Source organism: Gopherus evgoodei, chromosome 3 (assembly GCF_007399415.2).
Source record: "Gopherus evgoodei ecotype Sinaloan lineage chromosome 3, rGopEvg1_v1.p, whole genome shotgun sequence".
Taxonomy (NCBI): Eukaryota; Metazoa; Chordata; order Testudines; family Testudinidae; genus Gopherus; species Gopherus evgoodei.
The window spans coordinates 9,071,955-9,084,530 of record NC_044324.1 but is presented as its reverse complement, the minus strand read 5'-3'; the positions used below and the strand labels follow the sequence as shown (position 1 = coordinate 9,084,530).

Genomic DNA, 12,576 nt, shown 5'->3' with positions numbered 1-12,576 from the left:
GATATATACCCCTGCCGGCCCACCTGCTCCTCAGTTCCTTCTTGCCAGCTACTCCGACAGTGGGGAAGGAGGGCGGGTGTGGAATGGATATGAGCAACACATCTCAAAGAACAACAGTTACAAAGGTGAGTAACCGTCTTTTCTTCTTCGAGTGATTGCTCATATCCATTCCAGTTAGGTGAATCCCAAGCCTTACGTAGGCGGTGGGGTCGGAGTGAAATGTGGCAGAATGAAAACTGCTGAGCCAGAGGCTACAGCATCTCTTGACTGTTGAACCAGGGCATACTGCGAAGCAAAGGTATGGACCGAGGACCAATGGAGCTGTGCGACAGATCTCGTGGGTAGGAACATGAGCCAGCAAGGCGGCAGATGAAGCCTGAGCCCTGGTAGAATGCACGGTGATGTGGCTTGGGGAAATATGAGCCAAATCATAACAAGTGCAGACGTACGCCATCACCCAAGATGAGATCCTCTGAGAGGAAAACAAGCAAGCCTTCCCTTTGGTCTGCTACCGTGACAGAGCTGGGGCACCTTACAAAATGGTTCTGTCAGCGCAATATAAATGCGAGCACTCTACAGATGTCCAGGGAATGCAACTGTTGCGCCCATTGCGTTGAGCTGTGGGTAACATGACAGGCTGAAACCACCTTAGGGAGGAAAGCCGGGTGTGGTCATAACTGCACCTTGTCTTTGTGAAACCTAGTGTACAGCGGAACCACCGTAAGAGCTCTGAGCTCGGAGTCTCATCTGGCTGATGTAACAGCTACGAGGAAAGTTGTCGTCCAAGACAGGTATAGCAGAGGGCCGGTCGCGAACGGCTCGAATGGGGGAGACATAAGTCTGGTTAAAACTAGGTTGAGGTCCCAGGCTGGGGCTGGGCGGCGCACCCGAGGGTGCAAGCGCTCCAAGCCCTTGAGGGACCTAGAACCCATAGAGTGTGAGAACACGGAACGTCCACTTTAGCGTGGCTGGAAGGTAGAGATGGCTGCCAAGTGTACCCTCAGCGATGATACCGCCAGGTCCTGCCGCTGAAGGCCAGAGGCAGGCCAAATAGAGGGGATCGAGACCTCAGTAGGAGCAAGATCGAGCGTATTTGCACCTGTAGAAGAAATGCTTCCACTCGGCCAGGTACGTTGACCAGGTGGAAGGCTTCCTGCCACCCCGGCTCAGTTACGCAGCAGCCACACCGTGAGGCGAAGAAGCTGCAGGTCCGGGTGACGAAGCCTGTCGTGGCCCTGAGTGATGAGGTCTGGGTGGGGTGGCAGGGTAATTGGGTTGGTTATTGACAGGCCGAGCAACGTGGTGTATCAGTGCTGCCTGGACCACGCTGGAGTGATCATGATGATGCGCGCTCTGCCCCTGCGGAGTTTGAGTAGGACCTAATGAACCAGTGGGATCAGTGGGAAGGCATAAAGGAGTTGGCCTTTCCACGGCATCAGGAATGCGTCCAAGATCGATCCCGAGGAGAGACCTTGGAAGGAGCAGAACATCTGGCATTTTCTGCTCTTGCGGTGAGCGAACAGGTCTATGTGAGGAAAAATCTCCACTTCTGGAAAGCAGAACGCCTCACATGGGGCAGAGTGACCACTCGTAAGACAGGAAAGACCTGCTGAGTCAAAGCGCCAAGGTGTTCCGAACGCCTGGGAGAAAGGACGTCACCAGCTCCATCGAGTGGGCCATGCAAAAGTCCCAGAAATGGATGGCCTCCTGACAAAAGGGGGGAGGACCATGTCCCTCCCTGGTTATTTATGAAGCACATGGCCGTTGTGTTGGCTGTAAACACCGAGATACCACAGCCTCGCAGCTGCCGCTGGAACCCCTGGCACGCCAGACGGACTACTCTCATTTTTGGGGCACTGATGTGGAATGCCAGCTCCCGAGAAGACCAAAGGCCTTAAGCTCGGAGGTGACCATGAGCACTCGAGCAGAGAGATGACGCGTCCGTCGACAGGGGCAGTGAGGGCTGGGGCGGATGGAACCGCATCCCTGCCCACACCAGGGAGGGAGTTAGCCACCACGCTAGGGAGCCTAAGGTGCTTGAGGGAACGGTGATTACCATGACCATTGGCTCCCTGTCTGGGCGGTACGCCGAGGTGAGCCGGACTTGGAGAGGACGGAGGCGGAGCTTGGCGTGTTTGGTTACAAACTTGCGGGCAGCCATGGACCCAGGAGACTGAGACAAGTGCGAGCCGAGGTCGTTGGGAAAGTCTGCAGACCTCGGATGATTGTTGCCATCGCCTAAAACCGCGGCTGTGATAAGCAGGCTCCGGCTAGGTTGGAGACCAGGATAGCCCCTAGGAAGTCCAACCTCTGCTTGGGAACCAGAGTGGATTACTCTATAGGAATCATCAGGCCTAGACCTGTGAATAAGACCATGACGATGCCCACGTGCTGAGTGGTTTGTGTCTCCTCGGATAAGCGAATCATCCAGATATGGAAAAACGCATATCTGACATCAGCGAAGGTAGGCGGCGACTATGGCCATATACTTGGTCAATACCTGTGAGGCTGCAGAAAGGCCAAACAGTAGGACCGTAAACCAGAAGTACTGACGGTTCGCTAGAAAGCGGAGGTATCTCCTGTGCGGAGGGAAGATGGCATTGTGAAAGTACGCATCCTTCATATCGAGGGCGGCATAGCAGTCCCCAGGAGGCAAGGATGGGATAATGGTTCCCAGGGATACCATGCGGAACTTCAATCTTATCCTAAACTGGTTGAGTCCGCGCAGGACTAGGAAGGTCTGAGACCTCCATTCGAGTGGGGGACTAGGGCATAACGGGAGTAAACCCCCTTGCCCCTTCCGTCCGTTGGCATCTGCACCTCTTGTACGAGGAATTGCTCGTGAGAGGGGTCCCTGAAGGGGGACAGGGTTGGAACAAATTAGAGGTGGTACCCATGCTCCACCGTGCACAGGACCCAGCGATCTGAAATTAACTGGGGCCACGCTAGGAGAGAGCGGGATTGGGATCCCGGCCTGTGACTGGTACACAGCTCTCAGGCGCACCTTGGAAGGTTCATCTTTGGTCCCAGTGGTAATTGCGAGGGACCTTGACCTTGGCTCTTTAGGGGTCCTGATGTTTGTCTGCGACCACCTTGGCCTCGCCGTTTGCCAAAGTCCTGTCTCTGGCTAGGCACAGAGTATGGCCGCTGGGGACAGAAAGGCCTGCGTTTGGTCGCTGGCATATGCATGCTGAGAGAGCGCATTAGGACCCTATTGTCCATCAGGCTTTGCAGCCTGGGGCTGTCTTTGCCGCGAAGAGGCCTTTACCAACAAAGGGTAAGTCCTGAATGGCATACTGCAGCACCGGCCGGAGGTTTGAAACCTGAAGCCATGAGATGCACCTCATGGCGACACCAAAGGCCAGAGTCCTGGCTGCTGAGTCTGCTGCGTCCAACGAGGCCTGGAGGGATGCTCTGGGTACCTTTTTCCCCCGTCCTCCAAGACGGCAGCGAACTCTTGGCGGGAGTTTTGAGGGATAAACTCCATAAACTAAACTACCTTCACCCAGGTGCTATAATTATAGCAGCTAAGCAAGGCTTGTTGCTTTGCTACCCAGAGCTGCAGGGCCTCTGCAGAGTACACCTGGCGGCCAAGTAGGTTCATTCGCCAAGCCTCCTTCGATTTCAGGGCTGGTGCCCCATGCCAATACCTCTCCTTAACAGACTGAAAGACTAGTGAGCAGAGAGGAGAGCGGACAGACGAGTAGTCGTACCCCTTAGAGGGCACCATACCGGGTCCTCTACCTCTGGGACCTCCTTCACCTCAGGTTGTCGGGGGGCGTATCAGAATCGTGGTCCTGAGCATAAGATCTGCGCATGTGGGATGACACGGATGCGTGTCTGGATGGCCATGGAGGCACTAAAAAAAAAAAGGCAAGGGCAGAGTCTCTGACTCTATCGGACCTTGCCCAACTCGGCACCGGGGACCGGCACCGGGAGGCGTACCGGTACCTGGAACGAGATCCAGACCTGCAACCAGAACGGTGCCCGGAGGTCGACCGAGATCTTGAGGCTTGGGGAGAGGCTACGGGAGTCACGGTACCTGTCGCGGTGCCGGGAGTCGGAACGGTGCCGATAGTAGCGGGTCGGCGAACGGGATACCGACCGGTGCGGCAAGTGCGACCAGTACCGATGAGGAAAACAGCACCGGGACTGCAAGTGGTGTCGGGTGTGCCGACGGGACCTGGAGCGTCTGCGGGACCGTGATCACGGTGCCGCTCTGCTGTGCTGACAGAGGATGGTCATATGAAGAGACTGTATTACCCGCACTGGCGGTGCCGGGGTCAGGCAGCATCGACTCTGTCATGGCAATGAGATCCCTCGCCGTTGGTAATGTCTCCGGCGTGGAGGGAACAGCAGGCTCAACCACAGTGCATACTGGGGAGCTGTCAGGCACCGGATTCGACGGCTCTCATGGGACCGGGATCGACGGTACCGAGGTCGTCAGAGCTTCGGTAGGTGTCGGTGCCGGGCAATCCGACTTAGACGAGCTCTCTGGCTGCGGTGCAGTTGGCACGGAAGCAGCAGGAGCAGTAAGCTCAACCATGGCGCGTGCCGGGGAGCCGTCAGGCACCGGATTCGACGGCTCTCGTGGGACCGGGATCGACGGTACCGAGGTCGTCAGAGCTTCGGTAGGTGTCGGTGCCGGGTGATCCGACTTAGATGAGCTCTCTGGCTGCGGTGCAGTTGGCACGGAAGCAGCAGGAGCAGTAAGCTCAACCATGGCGCGTGCCGGGGAGCCGTCAGGCACCGGATTCGACGGCCCTTGTGGGACCGGGATCGACGGTGCCTACGTCGTCGGTGCCTCAGCAGGTGTTGGTGCCGAGCGATCTGACCTAGACGAGCTCTCTGGCTGCGGTGCAGTTGGCACGGAAGCAGCAGGAGCAGTAAGCTCAACCACAGCACGTGCCGGGGAGCTGTCAGGCACCGGATTCGACGGCCCTTGTGGGACCAGGATCGATGGTGCCGACGTCGTCGGTGCCTCAGCAGGTGTCGGTGCCGGGCGATCCGACTTAGACGAGCTCTCTGGCTGCGGTGCAGTTGGCACGGAAGCAGCAGGAGCAGTAAGCTCAACCACAGCGTGTGCCGGGGAGCCGTCAGGCACCGGATTCGACGGCCCTTGTGGGACCGGGATCGACGGTGCCGACGTCGTCGGTGCCTCAGCAGGTGTCGGTGCCGGGCGATCCGACTTAGACGAGCTCTCTGGCTGCGGTGCCGCTGGCACGGAAGCAGCAGGAGCAGTAAGCTCTACCACGGTGCGTGCCGGGGAGCTGTCAGGCACTGGATTCAATGGCCCTGGGGGACTGGAATCGACGGTGCCGATGTCATCGGTGCCTCTGCAGGTGTCGGTGCTGGGCAATCCGACTTAGACGAGCTCTCTGGCTGCGATGCAGGTGGCACGGAAGCAGCAGGAGCAGGGGGCTCAACCCTGGCGCGTGCCGGGGAGCCGTCAGGCACCAGCAGGAATTGTAGGCTTTCTCGACCTCGGAGGAAGGGAGCGGTGCCGAGTCGACTTCGGTGCCGGCGACGGCCGGTGCTGAAAGGCCTTGGCAGTACCGGCGGGGTCCGGTGCCGAGGAGGCGCTTCTGCCAGCTGCTTGATCATCGCTCGGTGCCAAAGGTGGAGGGGTAAGTGAAAGTTCTGCTCCTTTTTGTTCTCGGCTTAAAAGCCTTGCAAATGGGGCACTTAGCTGTCAAGTGTGATCTCCCTTCGGCATCGGCTTCTGGCAGGCCGAGCCCATTTTAAAACCTGGTGAGCCGTGCATGGGCTCCGGCACCGGGTGCAGGAAAGGGGCTACTTCCTGAACCCCGCTAACTATTACTAAACTAACTATACAAATATATATATAAAAGGATTATAACTGCATAACTATATACGAGAATTACGAGTAGCTAGGGAAGTGGAGGTCAGCTAAGCCGCGCTCCACTGTTCCAACGACCGACACGGGCGGTAAGAAGGAACTGAGGAGCGGGTGGGCCGGCAGGGGTATATATCGAGCACCATGACTGCGCCACTCTAGGGGGCGACCTGCCGGCCCACTGAGTTGCTAGGGTAAAAAGTTTTCTGACGAACGTGCACGCGCGGCGCACACACCTAACTGGAATGGATATGAGCAACACATCTCGAAGAAGAACAACTCAGCTGTGTTGGGCAGGACCGCAGTGGGTGCCTGTGTTCGGATAGCAGCCCCTGAGATGCAGCATGGTGGCAGAGGAGATGGCTCGCTGCCATCCCAATTTGCCTGATTGTCCCCAACGAGGCAGCAGCATCAAGCCTCATTCTGTGCTTCCCGATGGCAGGGAGCCAGGTGTCACTAATCTGGCTGTGGCAGAGTATCCCTTGTGGGAGCTGGTGGGGAGTGCATGTGAGAGTCCAATACCCACTCTGAGTGCTGCAGTATGTGTCTTTCTAGTGGGCTGGTACTCAACCACCGGACGAGGGCTCTTGGCTTTTCCATCCCCTCTTGGGATGTCACGTGAAAAACACAACAGCCTATAGACAGCTAACAAAGCTATAAAAGAATGGGAAAGAAAAACCGGGAGGCAGCTCCCTGCAGGCTCTGGGCTCTCTTCCTTCACTGCCCACTGCAGGGCTCACTGGGGGTTCAGAGCAAGTCTCAGCTTGTTCCCCTTTTAGTTCAGGGGCTGCACACCCTGCTCTGCGACAGCAGGGGCTCTGCTAGCCTCTCTCCAGGGCCGGAGCTCCACAACCTGGTCCAGTCTCAGGTCTGCCCCCAGCTCAGGTGAGTTCCCTCCTTGTAACTCCTCAGGCAGGGCCACTCCAGGCCAGAGCAGCTCCTTAACCCCTCCCCTGCCAGTGCAAGGTCTGCATACTCCATCATACAAACATAAGAATGGCCAGACTAGGTCAGACCAATGGTCCATCTATCCCAATACCCTGTTTTCCAACAGTGGCTGATGCCATAACTACAGTATAAGGTGTCAATCAACAATTAATCTATACAACAATTAACTTTGAAAAGTCGTGGTGATCGGCAGAGGTCCTGGACAATTGGAAAAAGGCAAATATAGTGCCCAACTTTAAACAAGGGAAGGAGGAGAATCCAGGGAACTACAGACCGGTTAGCCTCACCACAGTCCCCGGAAAAATCATGGAGCAGGTCCTCAAGAATCCATTTTGAAGCATTGGAGAGTGATCAGGAACAGTCAGCATGGATTCACCAAGGGCAAGTCATGCCTGACTAACCTGATTTGCTTCTGTAATGAGATAACTAGCTCTGTGGATATGGGGACAGCGGTGGATGTGATATATCTTGACTTTAGCAAAGCTTTTGATACGGTCTCCCACAGTATTCTTGCCAGCAAGTTAAAGCCTGGATTGGATGAATGGACTATAAGGTGGATAGAAAGCTGGCTAGATGGTCGGGCTCAAATGGGAAGTGATCAATGGCTCCATGTCTAGTTGGCAGCTAGTATCAAGAGGAGTGCCCCAAGGTTCGGTCCTGGGGCCGGTTTTGTTCACATCTTCATTAATGATCTGGATTAATTTGCACCCTCAGCAAGTTTGCAGATGACACTAAACTAGGGGAAGATGTAGATACACTGGAGGGTAGGGATAGGGTCCAGAGTGACCTAGACAAATAAGAGGATTGGGCCAAAAAAAATCTGATGAGGTTCAACAAGGACAAGTGCAGAGTCCTGCACTTAGGACGGAAGAATCCCATTCACTGCTACAGGCTGGGGACCAACTGGCTAAACCGCAGTTCTGCAGAAAAGGACCTGGGGATTCCAGTGGACGAGAAGCTGGATACGAGGCAGCAGTGTGCCCTTGTTGCCAAGAAAGCGAACAGCATATTGGGCTGCGTTAGTAGGAGCAGTGCCAGCAGACCGAGGGATGTGATCATTCCCCTCTATTCGGCACTGATGAGGCCACATCTGGAGTACTGCATCCAGTTTTGGGTCCCACACTACAAGAAGGATGTGGAAAAATTGGAATGAGTCCAGCGGAGGGCAACAAAAATGATTAGGGGGCTGGAGCACATGACTTATGAGGAGAGGCGGAGGGAACTGGGATAGTTTAGTCTGCAGAAGAGAGAAGAATGAGGGGGGATTTGATAGCTGCTTTCAACTACTTGAAAGGGGGTTCCAAAGAGGATGGATCTAGACTGTTCTCAGTGGTAGCAGATGACAGAACAAGGAGCAATGGTCTCAAATGCAGTGGGGGAAGTTTAGGTTGGGTATTAGGAAAAACATTTTCACTAGGAGGATGGTGAGGCACTGGAATGGGTTCCCTAGGGAGGTGATGGAATCTCCATCCTTAGAGGTTTTTCAGGCCTGGCTTGACAAAGCCCTGGCTGGGATGATTTAGTTGGGGTTGGTCCTGCTTTGAGCAGGGGGTTGGACTAGATACCTCCTGAGGTCCCTTCCAACTCTGATATTCTATGATTCTATGATGCTGGTAGAGCAGTGCCAGTTCTTGCCAAGGCTGTAGGCATCAGTTGAGCACAGACAAACTCATAGCTGGGAAACAAACCAGCTCACCTGTACACTAGTACTCTTGAAGACAGGTGCTAGGCTTGTGAGGAGGTGGTTAGACTCTATAGAATGCTTCTAAGTTGCTGCCTGCATTAATCTGACTTGTAATACCTGTATCCCATGCTGTAAGGTGATATGTACGTTTTGCTTTGTAATGGTATAAATGCTTGCTCTGGACTTGTGAACGCAGGCGGGAGGAGAGGTTGCCCTGCCCATCAAGAAGGACTATCAAAACTAAATGGGCCATTGTGGAGCATCATGATACAAAGACTGGGTTGATAGCCCTCTCACCCCCAGGAAGGTGCTACTGTCAAAAAAGCTGGTCCCATCAGTGTGAATTCTGAGAGAGGAGAATAAAGATAGCTGACATGACAATTTGTCATCTCTGCTGTTTGGACTCTCACAGGACTGGAGCCAGGAAACAAAAGCAGGGAACCCCAGGGTCAACCTGGGTTACACCTGAAAGACATTCAGTGCTGACCGATTACTACAACTCTGTCACCTTCTGGAACCACAGGCTGTAACTCAGTTGTGTACCTGTTTTAAACTGTAAAGAACTCTCATTTCTTTTCCTAGCCACTACACCCTGAGCTCGTTTACTGTAGGACTGGCTACAAGCGCTGGTGGTTTGAGATCTGAGGTACAAACTGACCTGGGGTAAGTGACTGGTCTCTTGGGACTGATGCCAATCTGAAGCTTTTCTCTCATCTTTGGTGTATGGCAACCAAAGAATCACACAGCCCAGCTTGCCTGGGTGGCAGAGACAGGAGGGCCCCAGGGGCCTGTCAGGGATCCATGGTGAGGCTCATCTAGTGCTTCCAGAGTCCATGTTTGTTACTGGGCTGGTGGCAGCTAACTGCAGAACACAGCAGCATAGGGCGTCTGCCCTGCTTTCGACAGCCTGCCATGAGCGCGGCACTCACAGGCATGAACCACTCCAGGCAGCGGGAGGGTGCACGACCCTCCTAGTTATTAAGTGTATTTACAAAATCACTATTTCAGCCTGAAGCCCAGGAGTTTTGCCAGCATGAGTGTATTTTATGAGCATGTGCATGAGCCCATGTGTCACGCACCACCAGTCCGATCAGACGAACACAGTGAACGCCCCAGTGGGTCATGCACTGGCTATGCAGTGAGGGGCAGACAGGAGGCGTATGTTCACCGCACAACCCCGGTACTGGTGTGCGCCAGCAGGGGCCACCCAGGGCAGGTACAGCATGAGACGCAGCCTGTGGCTGGCGGGATGACACTAGTGCCCCAAGCTCACCTTCCATCACACCCTCCCTGCACAGTCTGCAGGGGCAGGAGAAGCTGGAGGGGCAATAGCATAGGAGGTGGTGATGGCAGAGGAGGTCCAGGCTGGGGACTGGTCAAGGTAATTAAGGACCCTAGATGGCACAGGAGGGCAGCTTTCTTGGCCAGATCCTCCCTGTCTTCCCAATCGCGCTGGGGGCCAGGGGTGCAACGAGGGGGGAATCGCTCCCCCCAGGGCCCATTCCCATCCCTCTCTCCCTAACTCTCCCACCTTCCCCTGCCAGGCGTGTCATGCTCTCCTCATGCCCCATGGGATACATGCTCATGGAGAACCCCCAGAGGAGGGGCATTTGCAGCTACATTTGCTGAGGGGCTGGTGGAAGATGGGGCAGGAGCCCACCAGGCAGGAGGGAGGGAGGGAGGGAGGGAGGGAAGGAAAGCTGCCCGAGAAGGACCCACTACCCCACTGCAGACAGAGAGCCCCTGGGAGCCAGGTGACCAGGCCCTCCTGCCACTGGCCCCTGCACATCAGGCTGCCTCTTACCTTGGCTGCTGTGCCAGCTTCATAAAAGGCCTTGTCTGCAGGGATGAGCTCAGTGTGGCGCAGAAGGGAGATGGAGAGCTTGGCCGCCACGACGTCCTGAGGACAAAGATGCCTTGAGAGCCACCCGGAGCCAACATGTATGAGAGACAGTGACCCAGTCCGGATCCCCAGCGCCCAGTGTCTGATCCCCGGAGAGCCCTGCCTCCCTCTGCCCCGTCCATATCCCAGCACCCAGTGTCTGATCCCCAGAGAGCCCTGCCTCCCTCTGCCCTGTCCGTAACCCAACACCCAGTGTCTGAGCTCCAGAGACCCCTGCCCAGATCCTCAGTGCCCGGTGTCTGAGCCCCGGAGAGCCCTGCCCTCCCTCTGCCATGTCCATATCCCAGCACCCAGTGTCTGATCCCCGGAGAGCCCTGCCCTCCCTCTGCCCTGTCCGTATCCCAGCACCCAGTGTCTGATCCCCGGAGAGCCCTGCCCTCCCTCTGCCCTGCCCAGAACCCCAGCGCCCAGTGTCTGATCCCCGGAGAGCCCTGCCTCCCTCTGCCCTGTCCATATCCCAGCACCCAGTGTCTGATCCCCAGAGAGCCCTGCCCTCCCTCTGCCCTGTCCGTAACCCAACACCCAGTGTCTGAGCTCCAGAGACCCCTGCCCAGATCCTCAGTGCCCGGTGTCTGAGCCCCATAGAGCCCTGCCCTCCCTCTGCCCTGCCCAGAACCCCAGTGCCCAATGTCTGAGCCCTAGAGAGCCCTGCCCTCCCTCTGCCCCATTCGTATCCCAACACCCAGTGGCTGATCCCCGGAGAGCCCTGCCTCCCTCTACCCCGTCCATATCCCAGCGCCCAGTGTCTGAGCCCCGGAGAGCCCTGCCCTCCCTCTGCCCCGTCCGTAACCCAACACCCAGTGTCTGAGCTCCAGAGACCCCTGCCCAGATCCCCAGTGCCCGGTGTCTGAGCCCCGGAGAGCCCTGCCTCCCTCTGCCCCGTCCATATCCCAGCGCCCAGTGTCTGATCCCCGGAGAGCCCTGCCTCCCTCTGCCCCGTCCGTATCCCAGCGCCCAGTGTCTGAGCCCCGGAGAGCCCTGCCGCCCTCTGCCCCGTCCATATCCCAGCGCCCAGTGTCTGATCCCCAGAGAGCCCTGCCTCCCTCTGCCCCGTCCGTAACCCAACACCCAGTGTCTGAGCCCTGGAGAGCCCTGCCCAGATCCCCAGCGCCCAGTGTCTGATCCCCGGAGAGCCCTGCCCTCCCTCTGCCCTGCCCAGAACCCCAGTGCCCAATGTCTGAGCCCTAGAGAGCCCTGCCCTCCCTCTGCCCCATTCGTATCCCAGCACCCAGTGTCTGATCCCCGGAGAGCCCTGCCTCCCTCTGCCCTGTCCATATCCCAGCACCCAGTGTCTGATCCCCGGAGAGCCCTGCCCCCCCTCTGCCCTGTCCGTAACCCAACACCCTGTGTCTGAGCTCCAGAGACCCCTGCCCAGATCCCCAGTGCCCGGTGTCTGAGCCCCGGAGAGCCCTGCCCTCCCTCTGCCCTGCCCAGAACCCCAGTGCCCAATGTCTGAGCCCTAGAGAGCCCTGCCCTCCCTCTGCCCCATTCGTATCCCAACACCCAGTGTCTGATCCCCGGAGAGCCCTGCCTCCCTCTACCCCGTCCATATCCCAGCGCCCAGTGTCTGAGCCCCGGAGAGCCCTGCCCTCCCTCTGCCCCGTCCGTAACCCAACACCCAGTGTCTGAGCTCCAGAGACCCCTGCCCAGATCCCCAGTGCCCGGTGTCTGAGCCCCGGAGAGCCCTGCCTCCCTCTGCCCCGTCCATATCCCAGCGCCCAGTGTCTGATCCCCGGAGAGCCCTGCCTCCCTCTGCCCCGTCCGTATCCCAGCGCCCAGTGTCTGATCCCCGGAGAGCCCTGCCTCCCTCTGCCCTGTCCGTAACCCAACACCCAGTGTCTGAGCCCTGGAGAGCCCTGCCCAGATCCCCAGCGCCCAGTGTCTGATCCCCGGAGAGCCCTGCCCTCCCTCTGCCCCGTCCGTAACCCAACACCCAGTGTCTGAGCTCCAGAGACCCCTGCCCAGATCCCCAGTGCCCAATGTCTGAGCCCTAGAGAGCCCTGCCCTCCCTCTGCCCCATTCGTATCCCAACACCCAGTGTCTGATCCCCGGAGAGCCCTGCCTCCCTCTGCCATGCCCAGATCCCCAGCGCCCAGTGTCTGAGCCCTGGAAAGCCCTGCCCTCCCTCTGCCCTGCCCAGATCCCCAGCGCCCAGTGTCTGAGCCCTGGAAAGCCCTGCCCTCC

General features: G+C 57.4%; 1 protein-coding gene across 1 annotated transcript in view; it reads right to left on the bottom strand.

Moving 5' to 3' along the window:
* Positions 1-12,576, bottom strand: part of IFT172 (intraflagellar transport 172) — a 129,116-nt gene that overhangs the window by 8,714 nt on the left and 107,826 nt on the right. The window contains exon 36 of the mRNA XM_030554343.1: positions 10,294-10,389. Coding sequence (XP_030410203.1) covers positions 10,294-10,389 — 96 coding nt within the window. The remainder of the gene's footprint in view (positions 1-10,293; positions 10,390-12,576) is intronic.